The sequence below is a fragment of a genome, unplaced genomic scaffold (genome assembly GCF_019419815.1).
Source record: "Pyrus x bretschneideri cultivar Hongxiangsu unplaced genomic scaffold, Pyrus_bretschneideri_v1 Contig14, whole genome shotgun sequence".
Lineage (NCBI taxonomy): Eukaryota > Viridiplantae > Streptophyta > Magnoliopsida > Rosales > Rosaceae > Pyrus > Pyrus x bretschneideri.
This window is the reverse complement of record NW_025999435.1, coordinates 4,727,677-4,751,706: the sequence shown is the minus strand read 5'-3', so window position 1 is coordinate 4,751,706 and position 24,030 is coordinate 4,727,677. Positions and strand designations below refer to the sequence as shown.

The window sequence follows — 24,030 nt, the reverse complement described above, 5'->3', positions numbered from 1 at the left end:
AAAGTTGTGAGTGCAGAGATTTTTGGAGACCCACTTAAGGTAGGCTGAAAGGAGGGTGCCCAGCATCCTGCCCTTGTATTTTCTGAAGTTGATGACTCTATCTCTGGCAGGCGGCGGTGTTGAGGCAGATAGAGAAGGTGGTTTGGGCGGTTTTATGGGTTTGAAGGAGCATGAGAGGTGGAGGGGGTGCAGAGAGGTGTGGGAGAGTGATGGGTTTGACGGAGGAGTGTGGAGGCAGAAGAGAGAGCTCAGGGTAGGATTGCCAGAAACTTTCATTAAAAGGTCACTATTCACCTGTGTTTTAGAGGTTTGCGCAGAAGCTGAAAAGCCAGCTTTTCAAAGCTGCATTTTGCTCCTTCTGTTTTTTGGCTTTTTTCACCCAAAACTGTGAAAAAAAGCTGAAGCTAGAAGTTTACCAAAACAAAAATGAGCCTCAGCTTTTTTTTTATACCAGTTTTTTTTTTTAAATCACCTCAACCCCATACCATACCTAATTTTTCCAGCAACTACGAATAGACGGCCTCCCACGATGGACGTTGTCGTTTCCCGACGGCTTTAACCTGCTGCTCCCCGATAGATGCCCTTGATTTACTCAATCTTCTGTTGTGTGGTCATAATCCCGATCTTCAAGCCATGGTCAGAAAATTGCAGTGCTGGAGGCGTTGAGGTCTTACGGATGAAGAGGGGGATGTTTGGATGAGTTATTACCGTTGTTTGGTTACATGTTTTATATAACTTAAATTGTAACAGGTGTCTTATTTACACCACTTCTGATAGTTAGTGTTTTGTGTACTCCACGGTCACTACCCAAGTATTGTCCTTTTTCCAGAGATGAGATGCTTAGGGATTATGTGATCGTGACTGTTTATCGTACATCATACGATCAGTTTTTGTTAGGTATTATTGATATTTAATTTTAAATTTTAAATTTTGAAATGATTTCTGACCGCACGATATATGATGAACAGTCACGATCATGAAATCTCTAGTATCCTAGAAAAAGGATCCAACGAGGATCCTTTTCCATTGGCGAAAGAGACCAAAATAAAAAATAAAATAAAATAAAACCTCTCTTCATCATCCGTTTCTACTTTGGTGTGAGTGATTTTTTGCCGACAATTACCATTCCTCTCAGATTCTTATGAGCCACTTTGCAATGGCATTGAGCACGCAAAGGGCCTCTCTACATCTCTTCTTTCATTTGAATCAGCTTCTCAATTTAAGGGAATTGGATCCTCTCCTGAGCATAAGCTCATGATCTTGCTAACCAGCACACGTGAGCCATTGGATTTTGATCCAATGGCTACAAACAGGGGGTTGCTCTAAAAGTTATAATAAATGTAGCCGTTGGATTTTGATCCAACGGCTCATGTAGGCTGGTCAGCAGGATTCTGAGGTTGTGCTCAGGAGAGGATCCAATTCACAATTTAAGTATGAAGCGTTTCTGAATTTCACTGAGGTGATAATTTAAGAACTAAATCAGCATGTCATCATTTCTTATATATGACTGCACCAAAAGTATCAGCACAAGTCTCAGTTAAACTATTTGATGAGAATAGTGAATCTTCTGATGATGGTTCTTGGTATATGGATGATGCCTACAATTTTGTCTGCTTTATTTAGAAAATTTACGAGTATGCTTCAATTTATATCCGGACGTTCATTCACAAACATGCACTTGTTACATGATTATTTAATTATTTTTGTTACTTAGAAAGACTCTTCGCAACATGTCAAGAGTGAGCTTCCTTGAAACTTCATTCAAACTATACTACAGTTTCTCGAGAATTTTCTCAACACGTTGAGAGTGTGCTTCCCTAAAATTTCGTAACTCTTTAGTCAAGTCTCCTTTTACACATTTTTAGTCGTCAAATTTTGTCCCTTCATTAATTTTCTAGCTCTTTGTTTTGGCTCTACGTAAATCTGTTTATTTATTTATTTAGAGTTGGTGAGATGCTTTAGTTCTCAATGATCAAGTAATTAATCTTTTGTTTACTTTAACGTCTTGATAATGTAATTTAATAATTAAATATTGTTTGATCATCCAAATAATAAAAGAGAGAGAACGAAGACCATTGGTGAAAGAGACCCAAAAACAAAAAAACTAAAAAAAAAAAGGTTCTCTTCATCATCGGTTCCTACTTTGGTGTGAGTGATTTTCTACCGACAATTACCATTCCTCTCCGATTGTGAGGAGCGACTTTGCAATGGCGTTGAGCACGCAAAGGGCCTCTGCATCTCTTCTTTCATCTGAATCAGCTCCTCGATGGAAGTATGACGTGTTTCTGAGTTTCAGAGGTGTAGACACCCGCAAGGGTTTTGTCTCCCATCTATACCACGAATTGTGCAAGTGCCAAGGAATTATGACTTTCATGGACGATCGAGAACTTGTAGGTGGAACAAGTATTCCTCTGGAGCTACCGAGTGCGATCAAAGAATCACATACTGCAATTGTTGTTCTCTCGCCAACCTATGCTTCTTCCAAATGGTGCTTGACTGAACTTACAAACATTATTCAGTGCATGGAAGGCAGGAACTCAATTCTCCCAGTCTTTTATGGTGTCGATCCCTCTGACGTGGGAAATCAGAGGGCGAGGTTTGCTGAAGCCTTCGCCGAGCATGAAGGAAAGTTGACTAGCACTGAAGACAAAATGAAGGTGACTCAGTGGAAAGCTGCTTTAAAAACAGTGTCGAAAATTTCTGGTGGGATTCGAAGAATTTTAAGTAAGCAAGCATGAACAACTTGCCCATGTCTTAATATAGTCATGCATACTTGCTTGCTTACTTATGTTCTCTTTTTTGTTATTCAATTTTTCTTCTTTGCAGGTGTGAAAGAGAGCTGATTGATGACATCGTCAAATGTGTGTGGAGGAAGGTGCAAGCTACAATGACTTTGTCAGATTCCTCACAGAAGTTAGTCGGAATTGATTCCGCGCTCGAGCAACTAACTATTTTATTAGCTCTTGATGCAAATGATGTTCGCTTTATTGGGATAACTGGGATGGGTGGCATAGGCAAGACAACCCTTGCTAAGCTAGTTTTTGATAAAATCTTCCATCATTTTGAAGTTCACTGTTTTCTTGCTAATGTTAGAGAGGTTTGTGCAAGAGATCGTACTGTTGTTAGCCTTCAAAAACAACTTCTTTTCCCAATCTTGAAGGACAAGAAGGAAGAAATTTGGGATGAAGAGTGCGGAAGAATTTACAGTAAGAAGTGCTTGTGCAATAAGAAGGTTCTTCTCGTACTTGATGATGTGGATGAATTAAACCAACTAGAAGTACTGGCTGGGAATCAAAGTTGGTTTGGTATGGGGAGCAGAATCATCATTACAACAAGAAATGAAGGTCTGCTCGTCCAGCATGGTATAGCAACATCATATAAGGTTGAGGGATTGAATTATGGAGAAGCTCTTGAGCTCTTTAGCTTCCATGCCTTCAAAAAAGACCAACCCGAGAAGACTTTTTGGAACTTTCTGACCGTTTCCTGAACCATGCCAGAGGCCTTCCCTTGGTTCTTAAAGTTTTAGGGTCTTTTTTGTATAGGAGAGGGCGAGATGCATGGAATAGTGAGTTGGATAATCTACTTAAAATTCCCAATCAGAATATTTTTTATTCGCTCAAAGTTAGTTATGATGGACTCCGGCTGATGGAGAAGAGAATTTTCCTTGATGTTGCATGTTTCCACAAAGGGAAGTACACAAAGCAAGTAATTCAAGTACTAGACAATTCTTTTGGAATTTCTAGTTGTATTCTAATAGATTTGCTAATTGAGAGATCTCTTCTATTCAATGATTACGAACAAAATAGGGATGCATGATTTCATACAACAAATGGCATGGACAATTGTTCGTCAAGAATCTGAAAAGCCTGGTCTACGAAGTAGGTTATGGCTTCCTAATGACATTTTTCATGTATTCATGACCAATACGGTAAGAAATTATGTAAATACCAAGTTCAAAAATGGACTATGATTTCTATTAGCATAATATTTGTATGTGAAATTGATGTTTCCTACATTCTTGGTTATTAGGGGACACGTGCTATTGAAGGCATAGTCTTACAGTTACCCTGAATCAAAAGAGGATGCACTGGAATTCGGAAGCCTTCTCTAATATGCATGAACTGAGGTTTCTGGAATTCAATAATTTGATCATTTCTTCATGCCCCAAATTTCTTCCATGTTCCTTGAGAATTATAAATTGGAGTTTCTATCCTTCCAAATTTCTTCCAACCAGCTTTCACTTGTGTATGCTTACTCAACTAAAGATGCGTAAGAGCAAACTTGTTCGGCTTTGGAAGGGAAAATTGGTAATAGTATTGAATAAATGCTATTTAATTTACAGAATAATCATTTATTTATTATTTTGAATAAACTTTAAGATTGTAGAAGCTAAATATACGATCTGAACCATATCACTGTTGTACAGGACTTGCCCAACTTGAAATATATCGATCTTGGCTTCTCCAAAAAATTGATTAATACCCCAGATTTCAGTGGTATTCCAAATCTTGTGGAGTTGGCTCTTGGGCATTGTAAAAATTTAGTTGAGATACACCCGTCTATTGCAGTCCTCAAAAGACTTAAACATTTGCATATTCATGGATGTAATAGCATTAAGAGCCTCCCAAGTGAAGTTGAAATGGATTCCCTGGAATCTTTAAATCTTAATGGCTGCTCAAATGTGAGAAAGATTCCAGAATTTGGGGAGCAGATGAAGAACTTATCCAAGCTTCACTTAGGTGGGACTGCGATTGAGAAAATGCCTTCATCAATTGAACATTTGGTTGGCCTTAAGGATTTGAATCTATTTAATTGCAAAAATCTCTTGAACCTTCCCAGGGCTATTTGTAATTTGAAGTCTCTTCGACGCCTCTGTATGGGACAATGCTCAAAAATTGACAAACTCCCAGGAGACATGGATCACTTAGAGACGCTTGTATTGGGAGCCACTTTGACAGAGCCGATTGGGGGTATGAAAAATCTCAAACATCTACAATTATGCGGATCGTATGCTAAGGCAAGAGACGGGTGGCGCCTTCTCCGCATATTAGGACTTGGAAAGAGTGCTCCTGATCCTCCTCCTTGTCCGGGTTTGATGTTTTCTTCTCTAAATCGTTTATGCACTTTAAGGACCATAAATCTAAGAGATTGTAAACTCTGTGAAGGGGATATTCCCGATGATATTGGCTGCTTGTCCTTTTTGGAAAGATTGAATCTTGGTGGAAATAATTTCGTGAGTCTACCTGAAAGCATTAGGTGCCTTTCTAAGCTTTGCTATCTTGTTCTGTCGAGCTGCAAAAGCCTTCAAAAATTGCCACCTCTTCCATTTAATGGCAAATTGCATGTAAATGTAGACGATTGTACTTCCTTACGAAGTTTGTCAGATACATCCAAGTTGAGCAGCAGATTCACCAATTTGTATGATTTTAGTTTCACTTGCCGGAATTGCATTGCATTGGTTCAAGATGAAGCCTGGACCAATACAATACTCTCAAGGATTGTAAAATTTGCCACTCAGAACAAGGTACTCTCTCTCTCTCTCTCTCTCTCTCTCTCTCTCTCTCTATATATATATATATATATATAAACATCCATATAATAGTTCTTTGGTTACAGGATTATTACCGAATGCCACAGATTGTAATCCCTGGAAGTGAAATTCCAGAGTGGTTCAGTAATCAAAGTGTGGGACATTCAGTAAATGTGGAGCTTCCTCCACCATCATGTACCAACTGGCTGGGGATTGCCTTTTGTGTTGTTTTTGAAGATCCTAAGGAAAACTTGGCCAATCCAGCTGCGCTTCATTGTTATAGTAATTTCGAATTTGAGTTTTTATCAGAACCTTTTTACCGTAAGATTTGTTCAAACATAATAGGACCTCTTGTGTCAGAACACCTTTGGGTATTTTATTTGTCTCGTGAAGCTTGTCATCACAAACCGTTTTTATTCGAAACTTACTTTGGTGGTATTGGAGTGGGAAGAGTAAAAGCAGACTTGAATAAGGTGAAGAAGTGTGGGGCTCGTTTGGTGTACAAGCAAGATTTGGAAGAACTCAACCATACACTGAAAATCTTGAAACGAACACATGAATATCGTGACGAGGCAACTCCAAGTGAGCCTGGAAGTGCTAGCTTCAGCAACACAAAACAAATCCGCAAAAAACATTGTTACTAGTCACCATCTTATAATAAATGCAGGTAACTCACTATCTATTTATTCCATCAGCTCAATGGTTACCGGAATTTGAGCCTAAAGGTGGAAAATGGTATCTGCCAAGTTAGCCCATACGTGGCTTGGACTCTGAGACTTCTTCTGGGTCTTGTTCGACAATGTCTAATGAAGAGAAGCTGCTTGGTGAATTTTTCAAACAAGTAATCGAGACATGCAACAGGTAATCAAGCAGGGCTCAAACATGGCCTAAGGAGGACTCTTGATCATATTCGAACCAGAGGAGCTTTCCCCATTGACTTGTAGAGACAGCGACCATATCTGAATTCTTAACAGTTGTACCTGGTTGAATATCCAGTGTCTTTAAATAAATGAAGCTAATGATATTGCTCTAATTCTCACCATCTCAGAATTCATGTTAGCAAGTCACCATCTAACTCCCAGCCTTTATTCTTTCTTAATCTGCTTCTTCCCTTGTGCTTCACGATATTTTATAGTCATACGTTTGTTGGATTCATCCGACATCTGCAAATCCCTGATTTAGGACATATCAGTGTAGCGCCATCATTCTACCGTGATAAGTTTTCGGTAGATTTTGTTTCTGTGATCAGTAAACTATCTCATGAGCTTTTTATTTTGCACTAAGAATGGATAAATGAATGAACTAGTGCAATCGTTAATGTTGTTAAGAGACAGATTTTATTGCGTTATAGACATAATCCAAGGGATTTGTATTTGTAACAACGTTTGCAGCTTACGGGGATGTACATGTATAAATCCCTTGTTGGCAGGAAAAAATATTATGTACAGAAAGTCTTAAGCCCCATGAATTTTGGACCTTGTTTCACATTTGACTTTGAAACTTTTAATTTAGTTTTGAGCCGCCTACGCTTTCAATTAATGTCAATCTCCTTCCAAACGTCAATTTTGGAAGAATAGGGGGATGGCTTACCCTTGGTTTTCTTGGTGGCAGCAGAGGAAAAAGGCAGTTTCGCCTTTACGAATCCTAGCAGCTTCCTTCACCGTTGGCCTCTTCACATGGTTTGGGTGCACACAAGCAAGTCCAGTCATCAGCATCCTATCATCTTTACCATATCAAACTTCCCCATCAACCTCAGATCAGCATGTCGAGATTTGATGATGTGAGGAAAAGTTTGTCCCACATCGGTGAGGGACATGCCTTGCTATGGGCTTATATGATCTTGGACTACTTCTATATGACCAATTGATTTTATGATGGAATCCCCAATTTCATCACAGCAGCTTCAAGCAGTTTCTCCTTTTCCCACATGCTCCAAACCCAATCAACAACCACCGTTCCATCATCCTCCACCGACTTTCTTCACGTTGCCAATTCTAACACCACCACACCAAAACTGTAAGCATCAGTTTTAACTGTTGGAACACCTGAATAAACGTACCGGAGCAACATATCCCATTCTTCCAGCTGTTATAGTTGCTTCTCTTGCAATGATGGAACTATGCTTATACGCTTCTGCTAGACGAAAATCCCCTAGTTCGGCGTTAAAATCTGCATCGAGCGTTATGTTGCAAGTTTTAGTATCTCTCTGAATTATTTGCCTGTCACTCTTCGTGAAGATATGCAAGAGAAGAGCTGCAAAATCGACTCCGAGAAATATGTTAAAGTCTTTGCTTTCCATGATAGAAGAACTGCTGAGTTGAAGGTTTTGTGCAGAAATTTGTTGTGGCTTCCGTTGGGCATGTAGTCGTACACCAGGACTAACTCATTACCCTTTTAGCAATACCCATGTATAGGGATGAGTAACGGTTATGGTGTCAAGTAACCACAGTTGATATGACATACTAAAAGATTATCCATGTCTTTGTAATGCTCACGTGAGAAATTTTCTAATCCTTCGTTCATACTTTAATAGTTCGACCTCAATCTTGAAAATCACTCAGAGTTTTAGGATTAAGTTGGAATCAAAACTTATTATCCATGATATCCGAATTTAAGATATTTCACTTACAAGTGAAAAGGACATATCAATAGGCCATAATATTAAGTGATGGGTCCATTTGATTTTAAATAGAATTGAATCGTTGATCTTTCTTGATTGAATTCTTGACTTTAGTTCGAAGTTTTACTTCTTTTAATTTTCGCAAAAGCTTTATGGAAGTCATCTAAGCTTGTTTAACAAGGAACCACTACATTTTTTGTTCAAATGAAGTGAAAAGCAATACTTACAAATTTTGACAAAATAAGAGAGAAGGCAGGAAAAGATAAACAACAACATAAACAAAAACCTGCTACTCAACAGTGCCATGATCAAATGATCTACCTTGGACAAATGTTCCCTTGCAGCTTGATATTTGATCTCATAAGGTCCAACCTAATACTCATTTTGGATGTTCCCGCCCATTCCCTCCCTCTCTTGGCTGGGGGAATGCTCCTACCTCCTCTTTGTCTAATAGGTCCTGCGAATTCATCCGCTTTCAGTGAATGAGTTGGGTTCCTACGATTAGAATCAGGATATTTTACTCAGAATAAGGAAAGAAAACCACGTTGGAAGGGACTCATTTCATCGTGTTACATACTGGTATTGTATGGATTCTTTTAATTTGATTTCATGTTTGCAGTGAGATCTCCATGACTCGTCTTAGTTCTTCGCAGAAACAAGGGAACAGGCTTTTCCAAGACAGTCACATTGATACTGTTTGTTCCAAACATCTGGAGCAGCCGGAAGTTGAGCAATTTTCTTGGTGATGCTCATGTCTTCTGGAAGAACAGAAGCGAACAGTGTAGTCTTTTTTCCACTGTGTGTGATTCGCAAGGCTTATAAAAACTCCCGGACCAGAACCAATCCATGCTACCGAAGTAACCGAACCCCTTCTTATTGTAGGGCAAACTTCAGGCTGAATCTTCTTGAATGTGGCTCCTTGGCAGGGGCTTCTACTGTTCCTTGAACCAGTGCAAATGGAGGACCAATGGAGCTTAACCTTCAGTTTTGTGTCATGAAAGGCATGTGGCACAAACCATCTGGAGAAACTTAGTACTACGCCACCACTACATAACCTGTAAGTAGCTAGATTAGGGTTTAGGGTTTAGTCGTGACTCGTGAGATCTAATCCAATGGTCATAACTAAAAATTATGTATTATCATCACTTAATAGTATGGTCTAGTATTATTCAATTTTATTTGTAAGTAAAAAATCTTATATTCAAATATTGTGGATGGCGAGCTCACAACCAATTTATTCCCTCATTTACAGTGTAAATATACATTGTATGTGTGTGTGTGTGTATATATATATGTGTGTGTGTGTGTGTTGCAGTCATATTTAGAATAGGAATGTGATTGTGTAAATCCTAGGGAATCTAGGAATATATTTTATATTCTTATTAGAAGTAGATTACCTATTCAATGTTATAATCCTAAAAGGAAAGGTTTTTATACCCCTCTCTCTCTCTCAACCCTAGATCGTTCAATCCACTCTCTATCTCTCAACCCTAGATCATTCAATCAAATAGACCTACAACAATATACAATATATATAATTTAATTGTAATCTTAATACAATTTTACAATAATTCTAACTAGTCAATATTTTTAACATTTCTAATCAGTCAATTGACTAACTAATTGGAAAGACTTTAATCTAGTGTATTTTCCTTTGTAGAGATGCTTACAATAACATCGTGGGACTGGGAAATCGAACATAAGACTTTAGGCACTAGAAGTAAAATTAAATTTTAAAACAAAGTCATATGCGTTTGCCGGGAGTCGAACCCGGGTCTATTGCTTGGAAGGCAATTATCCTAACCGTTGGACTACAAACGCTATTGCTATAAATTCTCTTTTTTTTTTTTTTTTTTTTTTTAATACGAGTACATTTGGTACAGCTCGTCAGCAGCACATAGCTAGACAAAAATTTGGTAGGATGACTCTCACATAGTACGGGGCCAGAATTGAGGTCAGATGCACCTAGGGCACCATATAAGTGATCCAGGCCTTCCAAATTTCATTTAACGGTCCACCTATTTTGATTTCTTAAAAATTGTGATAATTTTTTACCGTTGGATAAAATTTAGAAGATCCAGATTACTTGATCCGGTAGCCTTGATGGAAGATATTAGAAGAGGATCTCTTTCCGTCAGATGAGACTAAAACGTTGGAACTTTAATTTTTTTTGTAACAGTGGTAGGATCAACCACGTGATCACAATGTTCTATTAAAAAATTTTACCGTTGATCTTCCAATTACAAGACCCACAAGTGATGGGAAAGCCTACACCTTGATTGAACCCTTATTTTAGATCTTCAAGCTGATTGCACGACATGTTAACATGCCACAAAAATAACAAGTTTCGAGTCATTATCAGATTACCTGTTAAAAACCCGTTATTGGGTCTGACATGACATGATCCATTAAGATAATGAGTATGAAAATTTTGTCAAATACTAGATACGTTAAATTATGCAGATCATGCTGTCGAAGACTGCGAGTACGTTCAAACAAAATATCAAAAAATGGCATCGAGGATCCAAACATGTTCAAATACAATCTACATACAATGGAAATAACTCAATCCGTTCAAATTCTTTGTACAAATATGCATAGCATAGTCTGCTATACAATATCATCAACACTGTTTTTTGTGGGTAAACAGTGTTGATTCAACACCATAAATGTCCAAAGAAAGTATTTTTTGTGGGTAAACAAACTCTAAAAGAACAAATCCTTCCGATATCATGCTCAAGGATGGCCTGAAAAGTCACCACTGCAATCAACTTCGGAGTCCAAATCAGCCTCTAGATCATCAGAGTCAGACGGCCCAGCAACAGCTTTACCACCTGCTTTGGATCCTTCCCCTGGTGTCCTTGCCTCGTGTATGATCTTATTTATCTCTTCAATGCTCTGTTTAGGCTGGTCACGCTCCACTGACGCATAGTTTGTTCTCTCAACCTCAATTAGCTCTTTCGGCAGATTTTTCAGAAACCAAGGGTGCTCTTTTATCTCAGGAAGACTAATCCTCTACAATGACGTTATGACCAGGACTGTCAGTGCTGTTTTGTGCGTTTATCTTCACAGTCCATACATTGTTCTTGTGCCTCAAGTGAACAAAAATGAAACAATAGAAACTCATGAAGAAAACAGGGGATCTGATATTACCTTAGAAGGGTTGGCAACAAAAATACGAGAAAGAAGGTGCTTGCAGTCTGCAGAAACACGTACATAGTCGGGAATGGTGTACTGGATACTCATAATTCTCTGTTTCAGAAGTTGCAATGAATTAATTGTTGGAATGAAAAACCACAACTCTTTGGAATCACAACGTACAACTACCATGTGTGTGTGTGGATGAAGGTGAAGCTCACCTCAATGGTCTTACGAAAGTTTCTAGGTTCTTCAGGATCCTCAAAAGGATATGCTCCTACCAACATCACGTACAGCGTCACACCGCATGACCAAACATCTGCAATCTACCAAGTTGTACCAACTTAGAAATTAAATGATATGATACATAGTACGATTGGCTTGTATCAGTTTTGATGATATTATGTGTAAGCTACTACGTGGTTAGAAGTACCATGTCCAACATAGACTAAAATCCCACAATATGATTTAAATTTTGAGGCTGGTTGCGGAAACAATATAGAAACTAGATACCTTTCCATCATATTCCTTCCGTGATAGAACCTCTGGAGCAATGTATGCAGGCGTTCCAACAGTTGACTTTGGCTGTGAGTGTAAAATAGCAGACTGCAAGGTAGTAAATAATACAGATTAACAGATATATCGGGCAAGTAGATGCTAACCCAAAAATTTCTTTAACAAACAAACGGGTAAAAAAGACTACAGAGCACCCAGAATAATCTGCGTATTAAACTGACCTAAACAAAGTTTTATTCAACAAGAAATTCATAATAACCTTGGAGTATCCAAAGTCGCATATTTTAAGACGTGGTGAAGCACTTCCATCCAAAAGTGTGTTTTCCAGTTTCAGATCCCTGTGACAAATTTCCTGCGGTAAAATTACAGCCAACTGTAAGAAGAGAAATTATACTAATTCTTCGCAAGAAACAGTTGGTTACATATGTGCATGTCTTTCTGTGTTTGTCAAATATAAATATACCATGGCATGACAGTAACCAACTCCAGATATCAGCTGTTGGAAGAAAAACCTTGCCTGTCATGAAGGTGAATTACCGTTAAACAATCAGTCAGGAAAACTAACACTTCCATATAATTTTGATATGCGCCAAAAATAAAGGAATTTGAATCAAACGTGCCAAATAAACTAAACAAGCTAACCTCATCTTCACTAAATCTACCAGCAGAACATATCCTCTCAAAAAGTTCACCGCCAGCTGCGTATTCCATGACAATTGCTAAATGACTTGGAGTCAACCAGAGCTGCAGCCAAAAGTGATTCTTTTGTTAATGTACAATAGACTGCCTTATCCTAGCTCTTTGCGGTCACTTTCAGTTTGACTGATGATTATCATTTGACACTTGCTTATCTTTACATGATGGTAACCGAAAATTGTACAATTCAATGACACGCTGAGAAGGGAAGAAAGTAAAAGGGCAAAAAAGAAAATATGGACACATGCACCCCCGGAAATGCATGTAAACACACAATCGAATCAATACAAAGTTATTGTTACCTCTTTGAACCTGACAATATTTGGATGCCTCAGCGATCTGTGATTTATGATTTCCCTCTGAACATTCTCATCAATCTGAAACTCAGAGAGCCAAAACAGAATTTATATCCCTACTAAAATATACATTCATGTTAGGTATGTAAAGAGAAGAAAATGCTAGGAATGATATCAGATGACTAATCGCTATCCAAAATAGACAATAAACGCAATATCTATAGCCCTAATTTGCATATCCAGCTTCAACTAGTGAAAAAAAAGGATACAGTTATACACTTAAAAGTTACAGTGATACGAATTAGTCAAGTAGTACACTATCTTTACTTAAAAACATTTTAGAAGCATGATTGACTTCACAGAAATATAGCAGGATTTTCAAATACTCCATCTTTTGCCTTTAACTCGGACAAAATTTGGAAGTTCTCCTATCCAAGCTAGTCCTCTCTAAAAAAATGCAGCCTTAAGGTATGAACTTGAATATTTTGTGGATCAGAATAACAAAACAGTATCACACAACTCAAACTTCAAGAACGGCATTCGCATATATGAGATTCAACATCTGCATTTCCAGCTAAAAGTATGTAGTGAAGAAATGGTCAGCCTTCTAAACCCTAAAGTCTAAAACTAGAAATTAGAAAGAAGCATCATACATTTACAAAGCATAACAACAAATAATTACATAGGACTTTGTTGAAGCCATCCCCGGGGGATATTATCCGCGGAACCGTCTCGTCCCAAAACTTCAACAGACTTGACCTCTCTCTTACCACCATTTTAAATGGGAAAACAAACACAGAATTCCAAACCAAAAAACCAGTGACTTTTTTCTCCCAAATCATCTAAAAATTAAAATAAATTACAACCTCCACAACTCTTAGCACTAACACTTCCAAAAATTTCATACATTTCTAAACAATATGCAACAAATAAAGGAACTAAAAAGGGAAAGCAAAAGAGAAAAGCAATGACCTTTTTTCCCCTCTCAATGTATTTGACAGCCACAAGCTCCTTTGTCTTCTTATCCCTGACCAGCCTCGCCACCCCAAAATTCCCAGAACCAAGATCCTTCATTGCTTCATACCTCTCCTCCATCCCAAACCCTCCAACAAATAATCAAGCACAAAATATCCCCACCACCAGAAAAGAGAGACACAAAAATACCAAAAGCAAAAGGAAAAACCCAAATCAAAAAAAAAAATTTGGTTGGTGATAAGAAAGAAGACGACACCCAGATCAGAAAACGGAGAGGAAAGAGAAGAGCTGCTCCTACTAAATTACAAACCCAAATTAAAAGGCACGTCTTGCAAGAGAAGGGGTCCCTTCAAAGTGTCGCTCTTTAACGTTAAAATATCGACGTATCTTAAGAAAAATGAAGTGGGTAAATATCTTCACCTTATTTTATTTTATTGTTATGAGATTTTATGTAACAAAACTTCACGCTTAACGAATTATATTACAATAATTCACGAGTTAAAAATAATATCGTTGTTTCAAGTGGGGCTTATGATAATCCTACGATAAACACACTGCTGCTGACTCCGACACTGTAACAATCATCCTCTTTTTTTTTTTTTTTTTTTTTTTTATGGGAGCACGTCGTCCGTTTTTTTTTACCTTGTCCTTGAGGGGTGCGTAGGTTTAGAGTTGTAGGTTTAGAGTTTAGTCCGAGGTACTTAAACTTCAAGTCTTTCTCATTTCACTGTCCGAAGGGGCTAACGTACGCCCCCGTGGGTCCTACATAGTGTAATTTTGCTTTGTCAAGAACTAAAGAACCATGGTGGCAGGAAGATTCGAGGTTTGTAAAGAATATTATCCAATCATGAGGGGCTGTTTGGACATTGTCACGTATGCCGACGTCGGGACTTCTGGAATACTCTGCTGCTGCTTCTGCCATTTGTTTGGTGGCGAGCTTGGATTTTATGAACCGTTTAATTAAAGATTCGATTAATTAGTGACGAAATGTAAAAATGTTTATAAAATAATATTAAAAAAATAAATTTGTAAATAAAAGTTAATAAATTAAATGATATAAAATTTGATGATAGAATAATTATTAAGTATTAATAAACGTATTTATTTTTTATTAATCCAATACCATCTAATATATAAATTTTATTTACAAAATTAATTTCTCTAGTATTACACTTTTAAATTTAGATACAACATGGAAAGTAAAATTGCAAGATGAAAAATATTACGAGAAAAGTACAAAACGGTAAGTAAAATTGCGACTCGTAGACTGAGTTTTTTGTTCTACATACATTTTGTCTTAAAATATAATCCCCAAGTTTGGCATTTTCCCTCCTTACCATGGCCATGGACCACGGTAGTCTCACGGCCCTACAAATTGTTTGGGCAAAATGGCGTTTCGGTCTCGAACCAATAGGCCGGTCGTCAACTACGTACGTTTAATTAAAAATAATATTAGATTCCATTTGATAAAGTACCATCTAATCTTGTTAGGCCATTCTAATTATTTGGCTATATTTAGCCACCATCCTTAAATAATGATACTATTTTGAAAGTGAGACTTTTTATAGACTCTTTGTTACCTTATGTTTTTGACATAATATTAGATAATATTTGTACAAGAATTGACATTAAACTGTGAGATGACAAAGAGTATATAAAGAGTCCCACTTTGGGAGTCAGAAATAGTGCAAGGTTATAATTTCGGGAAATACTCCAAAATGGAACAATTTCTTAATCTTGGAACAGAAGCAGGACATTTTGAATATGTATACAGCATGCACACGTCATGCACAACAACTGGACAAAAATAGGATTTTTCCTACATCGTAAAATGACCAAATTGTCCTATCATATAAATGAGTTATCAAGAAATTCCAGTATTCATTTCTCATTTTGTAGAAAGAGAAACAGAGAGAGGAGAAGGAGAAAATCTCTCTTGCCCAATTCCAATTCTAAGAACCATAACCCCCCATCTTCTTCATCCAAGAGCTCTCTCTCTAACCCAGCCATCTCCTTCATCCAAGAGCTCTCTCTAACCCACCCATCTTCTTCATCCAAGCTATCTCTCTTTATTTTTTTTTTTCTCTCTCTCTCCTCCCTCTACATTTCGAATATGCATAATAGCTTTCTCTCTCTAACCCACCCGTCTTCTTCAATTTTTACCTTTTCATTTGTAGGTTTTGTAAACTGAGTTTGCTTAATTTTGCTTTTTGATTGATGGATTTTTAGAGTTGAAGTAATTGGTTTGGTATTTCTTGGAGGAGACCCAAATCCTTCATTTTTTAATTTTTTTATCATTTCTCTGATTTATATGTGGGTTTTCATTTCTTTTGTCTTCTCCCTCCCTCTGCTCTCTCTCTCTCGCGATCCAAATCTACAAGCACTAAAATAAGGTTTGGCTTTTGCTGCAATTAAGTGAAAAAACGTATTAAAGGTCAGTTGCCTTTTGGAGAATAGATAAATTTGTGGGAAAAGAGAGAAATCATAGTGGAAAAAAGGAAGAGAGAAAGATATGGACGAGATTGTTTCGCGTAGTCGTTCCCTCTCTTCGTATTAAGCTCGCTCATACACTATATGTACACGACATGCACATGGCATGCACATCTTATGCTCATAGATCTGAGCTCAACCCAAAATCTCATAGCTCACAACTTTCTCTTCGAAATCAGATAAATGACCCTAAACTTTATTTGACGAATTGAAGATTCATTAATTTGAAATTGGTATCAAATTTGATTGGGTTCAAATATTTCAAGGATTTGAAAATTGCAGTTTGAATGGGCACGAAGGAACCCAATTGAATCAAATGAAATTGTTTCACGAACTCATTTGGTTTTTTTTTTATTTTTTTTTTATTATTATTTTTTTATTTTTTTTTGTATTTGTATTTATATTTGTATTTGCAGGCCCTACCTTTGAATCAAAGATGTAAATACGCACCATATACACTATATGCACACCACATGCATATAATATGTACAGTACATGCACATGATGTAATACCTTAAAATTTTATATATATGATAATGCGGAGAAAAATAAAATATAAATCAATATATGGGTATGAAAAATTGAATTGAGAACTTTTAAAGTCCTGTTCCGGAAATTATTATAAATTATATTGTGAAATTTATCATTAAGTTTAAAAGATGAACGTAATTATACGAGGACATATTTTATCCTTATATATTCCGGACTATTTCTTGCCATTTTTGGATAAAACTCAATCTCAAGTGCGTGTAGATAGAAATTGTTCACCTAACAAAGTTATAACGAATGAAATAGAAACGAACGAAGATAGCGGCAAAATGTTCATTTGCTATGAATTATGGAAGGCTCCATAATTATGGGAGCCCTGTCTTAAAAAAAATTAAAAAAAGTTAGCTACGGGAATGGCTGAGAGAAAGGGAGTAACAATGAGAGAGGAAAAAAGAAAAGGGGGACCATTAGGGGAAAGGAGGGAGGTGAGAATGAAGGGAAATCGGTCCCTTCCCTTCCACCCGTTTGTCCTTCGTGACCCGGTTAAGACCAGGCCTCCCTGTGTGATTTTTCGAAGGTTTTGTGTCATTTCTCCGACGAATTAGTACACCCCATCACCTGCATCCATCATCACGACTCTTCTTCTTCGTTGTCCACCCATGGAACGATGGAAATTAGCCTTGAAAATACAAAAAACCGCATAGTGGGTGCGGCAGGTTTGTGGTGGCAATACACCAAATTTGAAGGTAACTCTGACCACCACCACTACCAATGGACTCCTAGTGAACCCAAGAACATGTCTCAAGCCTTGGTTAGGGAGACAGATTGAACCACCCAAATTCTAGGGTTTCCAGCGTGTTTGAGTGAAATTGGGGCTTTTCTCGGCCAAGTTGGACTTCGGCTCAAGTATAAAAGTTGTTCCCTTTTACTTGCTCTACATTTTTGTAAAATTTGGAAATCTTTAGAAATTGTGAAATTTTCCGGCGAATCAGGGCGCCTGACCGCCACCCACGGCGGCGCATGGTCAGTGAGCTAACATTGCATTTTTATGCAAATTTCATTATTCCAATTATGTTTTTGGTATCTTTTTGACGTGTTTTGATTATTAACACAAATGTTGGATATTTTGATTAATTGAATATTTTTCGAAATTGGTTTGCTTATTGAATTGTGAATTACGAAAGGCTTGATCCTGCTCAAGGGTATGTAAGCAATCTAACAAAGTTAGATGCAGCCTTAAATAATCGAAAATTAATCTTTTGTTGAGAAGTGGTTTTAATAGAAAAAATTGAGGATAAAATTGATAATTGAATCGTATGTTTTAGAAGTTTTAAAATATGGTAATAGAAATGTGAGGAATTAAGGAATTTAGATAAAGAATCGTGATTAATGGTAGTTAAAGCAATAAGAGTTTAATTTGGCCTATCATCAAAAAATTTCTCAAAAAAAGTAAATTTTCGAGGTAAGACGTTGCACATGATATGCACAGAGCGGGAGAAACTTTAAAGGCAACATATTGGTATAATGGATACAATTAAAACATAATTGTTATGTATATAAAATTACAGTGACAATTTGAAAAGTCTTGTTATGTATATCAACCATCACTTAATTGTGCACGTGGAAAACATGATACTCGTTGTCGTTATTTCATGGACACGCATAATCCTTAACGTTCTCTAAGCTTCTTTTTTTTCTTTTTCTTTTTTTTTTTTGGGCCGAGACCAACTAGGTTATGGTCATACTCACTAAATTCTGGGGCACAACATACATGCATCATAACTAGTGAACATTCCTGCTTCTCATATTAAGATGTAGCCATGCACACCACATGCACATTACGGAAAAAATTTCTCAAATTTCTGCAATTAGACACTTGAACAAGAAATTGTTTCATCTCAGTTTTCCAGCACATCAAAACTTAAAATTTATTCCACAACCCATACGCCCCAACATGAAACACAAACCCTAATTTAACTTCTAAATATTAATTCATCTTACAAAACAACCTATTTATTCCATAAATCATTGATGAAGGAACTTGGAAATAAACACCTTACCTCACTATGCCTACCAAAGCTTTAGTCGCTGGAAAAAATGGAACTTTCTGGCCAAAACAGAAAATATGGTACAAAACCCAACTCCCTCTTCGCACCTTTCTCTCGCACCCCTTTGTTCGAAATCAGAGGTATAAGGTCAACCCAAAACCCAGCTCACTCTTCTTGCCTCTCTTTGGACTTTCCTCTTTTCGAAATTGGAAATAAAAAATCTAAGCTTAACCTAGGAACTAAAGTTCACAGAGCTCTCTCGACAACCCTCTCTTCCAAAATGAAAACAATGATGCAATGGGCTGATGATTTTTAGTATTCATATGTGGGTATTTTAGTAATTTCAAATTTGTGCATGGCTGGTTGTCCCATCTTGGACTATTTTCCTATACTTTTTCATGTCCAATGATGGAGGGGTTTCAGTTTAACCCCTTCATATTTATTACCTTTTAGTATATTGAGAATAACTATGGTATTTTTACAAGTTGCTTCATTTGCAGCCATTTGATCTAGGCCCACCGATTTCCTGCATGTTTTGCATTACGTGGCTTAGTTGTTGCAGGTGCATGATATTTGATGTATCGCCAGCCAATTTGCACGTGGTAGACCCAGGCGCAGTGTTAGCCGGTTCCTGCAAAGAGGGCTACATTTGGCAAGCCCTTTAGGAATTAGCACATAAATTTTTCTGGAGAATATTGTTACCCTCCGTTGGAGTAGAATTTTGAGTTAAAGTACTTCGTTGGAGATGGCCTTTATTCATGAATATTCTTAGAAAACTCAAAACTCTCATGACCAAGAATTAATATCTCATACGAACAAGACATAAGTTTTTGAATATTTGTGTGTGCGGTGAAGCCAGAATTAGAGTAAGAAGAAAGGCAAACGAGTGCAAGAGGAATAAATACCTAATTGTAGTTGGCCCGCTTAGTCCGTCACTAAGATCTTCCAGTTACAATTAAAGAAAAATATCATGAAACAAATTATTGAGGATGTTAACCATTTATTATAACAAGAAATATACTAACATCAATCGGTTGAGCACATGCGATACTAGCACAACTATTGATATTTGTAGACAACAATGTAAGGTCCCACAAAGCGGAGCCAACATCGACTTATTGGTTGCCTATGACTCTTTAACATTTTCAAAATCCCCATGTATATTGGTCTATGTATTCAGATTTGACTCATACACACAGTTTGGACAAACTAAATAAGAGTCAACAACAATGAATTACAACTTGTTCCTCCTCTTTCTTCTTCTAATTTTTTTCCCCTATCATTGCTCTGTCTTCTTTTTCTCTTGTTTTGTGTGAAACTCTATTGTACGCACCAAGTGCCTTAAATGACAAGTTTTGGCAGCCTTCAACATTGCTCGATATTTTCCTACACTCATCTCTCAACAAGCCACAGTAGTTGTCGACATATATCAGCATGACTCCCAAGTGTCCACCGAGCGCTCAACAAAATGATCAATGAAGTCATGACCTGATCAAAGTTCAAACATACAATTATTTTTATATACAAAAAATTATTTTTATAGGGGTCGGCGAGAAAGTGTACTTGGAGGACAATTTTGGCTTTCACATGGTTTGGCGAACAAAGGGGGTGCGCATATCGGTATATCTACAAGGTGTGCCGGTGGTCCCGAATTATTTTTTACGAAAGATAGTATTAGTGAGTTAAATAACGAAATGCCTAGTGTATTAATCTTTTTTCAAACTATTTTTGACAAATGATAGTATTAGTGAATTAAATTGTTAATTATTAGTTGAATAGGGTCAGTGAAAATCGAATTCGCATCTAAATACATTAGCATAAATATTTTCCACCACTTTATAAAACGTCAATTGCAGAGTTCCCACAAGCCTTCCATCTTCCACCAAGCACAGTTTAAAGGGAGACAGCTTTGATTTAATGACCCGTTTAATTAGTACGGGCATTCTTACTTAATCATCTGATGTTGATCGAATGTTATCTTGAGGACAAGGGTTGGAGGGTCCTGCGTGCCAAATTTTCGTCACGTCTTGATTTGTTTTTGTGGAAAAAAATAGTTTTATTTAAAAAGAGAAGTTTTTATTACACTTGTGCCCAATACAATCAAACGAAAGAGTACATTCGGCAATAGAAAATAAAGACTTCTCCCAAATATCAATACTTTTTTAGAGTGATCAACACTGATAATGACATCGACAAGAAAATTTGCTTCACAAAAAATATATGACAAAGAAATAAAAGAAAAGGAGCTTAATGTCATATTGTCTTATGCTTGGTTGGGTCATTTGGATTTTAGTCTTCACCTAAGCAATCTAAAAATGATGAAGTGAGAGTTTTTCTTTCTTTTTATATTTTTCTTTAAAAAAAAAAACGATATTATCTATATTAAGTGGGAGGTGGGCTCAGCCTCATAATGGGCTAGCAGTAATGTAATTCAAATTTGTTTTTGCGATAACCGAACCTAAAATCTCTCACTTACAAATGAAGAGGAATATCACTAGATCGTATTACTAAATGACAAGTAGACGACGAAGTAAGAGAATAAACAGGAAAAAGGGATGTGGTGGTAATGAATCCTAAAAGTCAGGCTGTGAAAGGCCATCCAAAACTCCCAAGGGTCATGGATCATTCTCAACCCAATGGTTGCTTTTGGGCCACTTATTATTTATTTGGTTTATAGACCCAAATTGGATCATGTACCTCATTAGGGCCTGCACTATTCTCATTGTTTAAATTGCAATCTACTGTTGTAAGATTGGAAGCTAAATTTTTTGTGGGACGAAATATAAGATTCGAAGCTAAATAATCTAGTTCACTATCAATTTAAATCACATGATTTGCATGTGACACGCTTTGGAGAATTTTTTTTATTTGAAGTTAGATTCACAACCTACATGCAATGTTAAGGGTTTACAAGCGAGAAATTGACAATATTATTATCTAAGTGTGCCACGTGACTTAAATGATGAAAATCGGGTGGAACAATTTAAATCTTATAAGAGGGAGGAAATTGACGATTTTTAATGAGTTTAAAGGCTTATTTTGTCTGAAGAAAAAAAAAATAGTATAAGGATTTAATTTTCGAGTAATAATGTAGAGATAAAATGACATTAGCGGTTTATTCGGTTTCGATATATGTAGGTAAAAACCTCTTTAATACTAGTTTTCAATTCGGCTTTTGCTTTAAGGTAAATAGGATTAAATACCAAGTTGAACATAGGAAAAAATATCAATTCTAAGGAAAATTACCAAGCCCAACCCATTTTATTTATATTAAGTCACAGTTTGGTGGCCAAGACATATTTAAGCATAGGACAATTTTATATTACCCCTTGCACGTCACTTACAGGTCACCGACACCAATGCTAGAAATTGCCGTCGGCCACCATCATTGGAGATAAAAAAATATTTCGATCGTTGGAAAAATTTCAAGTCATTGTTCAGCAGTGACATAACAAAAATATTAATAGGTTCGACTTTTTCATCTTCCATTATGCTTATTATATCTTCACATGCACACATAAAACAATAAAAACCCTATGAGAGAATTCGTCACTTTACATGGGTTTTTTGAAAGTCATTGTTAGATAGTGACCCTTAAACCAGAAAAATTGATCAGTTGGTCGCGCGAAAATTAATCAGTCGATCGCAGAGAAAAATTAGTTGATCGAAAAACATAGTAGTATTGAGTGATAATTTTTTAATTATTTTTAATCATAATAGTATTTGTAGGATTATTTTAGTTGACTTTTCCATTAGTACCTAAACTAGTATTTTAGCTTAATTTTTTGTTAGAATTTGTATTTAGACTAAAAAACCCATTTCCCTCAACCAGAGTTCCTGAAGTGGAGAGAAAGCCCCTTCTTCTAGTAGCCTCCCACACCTTCCCACCCCCTAAAACACCACAGAAGTCCTTTTTATTCTCTTCTTACATGGATACATACTGTGGATTTGCACCGAAACATGGTGCCAAAAAACAAAGGCGCGCAAGGTGTCCAACCAAAAGTTAGCTGCCGTGTGATATTACGAGTACTTGAAGATATTACGAGTTTACAAAGGAATGGATGCCCTAACGGTAACAAATATACAAAATTTAGAACAAATATTATATGTTCTAAGGTTTTCATTTAGTATTACGGTCAAATAATGTTTCTCTTTACTTGTTAACAATAGGTCTTACTCTCATCAAAGGCAAATTTGAATTAAATTATTATGGCTAACCCATTGTGGGACTTAATCAAATCCCTTACCCAATTATGTTGATAATATCGTATGTAATAAAAATATATGTTGTAGATATTTGAAAACTGATTTCCCTTTTGATAAAAAGAAAAGGAAAGAAACAATTCTACAGAGAAGAAAAAAATGAAACGGAAGTACCGCAAGTAAGCAAGGTGATGAAGGGCCTAGTAGTGGATCAGATGAAAGGCCAGTGAGCACGTGCCCCATCTCAATTTTTTTTGTTGGAAAAAATTTACTTATTTCTAAACAATTTTACAAAATATCTCTCCTTTAATTTTCTTCATGAAATAGACGAGTTCAACAAAAACTAAATAACATTTACATATCTTAAGTGCAACTGGGATTCTCATCTAATACAACCAGAGTCGGTGTTCAGAGTTGGTTATGGAAGCTCACGAAAAAGAACAGAGGAAAACCTTATATATTTTTGGGAACTTTAACGAAAAGCTTATAGTATTGTTTATTTTAACGAAAAACCATATTTTTATACTAAAAATTCAATCTTGGTACTATTCACTTCACCCTTTATTTTGTACTTATCGTTAAAACCCAAAGTTTTCAAGCAATTTTTATTAATTTTCCTTATATTTTTAAATAAGTGACAACATTTTTTGAGAAAAGTTTAAAGTTAGTCATTTTTTCTAAAATAAATTTACCCTTTAACCCTTATCCTAATTGTCTTGTAAATTGGAGCTCCCGGACCTATGCATATATGATTGAACTCTTTGTTTTATTGACGATATCAATATTGACATAAAGACACAATTAAAAACACTAAGAAGCAAGGATGTACGCTAAGCACACAATGGTATGGCCAAGTGCTTGACAAAATATCTCGTCACAACAAGAATAGAGTTTTGCATCCGCCACTACTTAATTGTGTGCCCTTGATCAACTAACTTTCTAGCTTCGTCCTTGCACATATCCCTCTCTATTCTGGTTGTTGAAGTAAATAAATCAAACAAAAACAATGCACATAATTAAACAAAAATG

At 36.5% G+C, this 24,030-nt stretch overlaps 3 protein-coding genes and 1 non-coding gene across 4 annotated transcripts; 2 read left to right on the top strand and 2 right to left on the bottom strand.

Moving 5' to 3' along the window:
- The first annotated feature begins 1,519 nt into the window (after nucleotides 1-1,519).
- Nucleotides 1,520-3,970, top strand: LOC125475257 (disease resistance protein Roq1). Its single transcript, XM_048579891.1, is given in 4 exon segments — nucleotides 1,520-2,700; nucleotides 2,703-2,724; nucleotides 2,827-3,449; nucleotides 3,452-3,970. Coding segments are annotated over 4 exon segments (1,503 nt in total). The 5' UTR covers nucleotides 1,520-2,207; the 3' UTR covers nucleotides 3,817-3,970.
- On the top strand, nucleotides 3,830-6,174 carry LOC125475316 (TMV resistance protein N-like). Its single transcript, XM_048580031.1, has 3 exons — nucleotides 3,830-3,928; nucleotides 4,427-5,524; nucleotides 5,638-6,174. Exons 1-3 carry the CDS (start codon nucleotides 3,830-3,832, stop codon nucleotides 6,172-6,174), a joined length of 1,734 nt encoding a protein of 577 aa, XP_048435988.1.
- A 3,725-nt stretch (nucleotides 6,175-9,899) lies between these two features.
- TRNAG-UCC lies at nucleotides 9,900-9,971 on the bottom strand. Its single transcript has one exon. It is a non-coding gene; the product is annotated as a tRNA-Gly (tRNA).
- A 665-nt stretch (nucleotides 9,972-10,636) lies between these two features.
- Nucleotides 10,637-13,912, bottom strand: LOC125475256 (serine/threonine-protein kinase SAPK3-like). Its single transcript, XM_048579890.1, has 9 exons — nucleotides 13,769-13,912; nucleotides 12,803-12,877; nucleotides 12,447-12,548; nucleotides 12,268-12,321; nucleotides 12,064-12,156; nucleotides 11,802-11,894; nucleotides 11,510-11,614; nucleotides 11,304-11,402; nucleotides 10,637-11,165 (listed from the first exon to the last, which is right to left on the bottom strand). The coding sequence occupies exons 1-9, from the start codon at nucleotides 13,889-13,891 to the stop codon at nucleotides 10,887-10,889; spliced, it is 1,023 nt and encodes a 340-aa protein (XP_048435847.1). The 5' UTR covers nucleotides 13,892-13,912; the 3' UTR covers nucleotides 10,637-10,886.
- Between the last annotated feature and the right edge of the window lie 10,118 nt (nucleotides 13,913-24,030).

Bases quoted from the DNA above. Each gene is read 5' to 3' on its own strand.
- LOC125475316 (XM_048580031.1), top strand. From the start codon at position 3,830: ATGGCATGGACAATTGTTCGTCAAGAATCTGAAAAGCCTGGTCTACGA. The intron at 3,929-4,426 runs GTAAGAAATTAT...ACTGTTGTACAG, and splicing joins ATGTATTCATGACCAATACG to GACTTGCCCAACTTGAAATA. The intron at 5,525-5,637 runs GTACTCTCTCTC...CGAATGCCACAG, and splicing joins AATTTGCCACTCAGAACAAG to ATTGTAATCCCTGGAAGTGA.
- LOC125475256 (XM_048579890.1), bottom strand. From the start codon at position 13,891: ATGGAGGAGAGGTATGAAGCAATGAAGGATCTTGGTTCTGGGAATTTT. The intron at 11,895-12,063 runs GTTATTATGAAT...ACTACCTTGCAG, and splicing joins GCGACTTTGGATACTCCAAG to TCTGCTATTTTACACTCACA. The intron at 11,615-11,801 runs GTATCTAGTTTC...ACAACTTGGTAG, and splicing joins GGAAGGAATATGATGGAAAG to ATTGCAGATGTTTGGTCATG.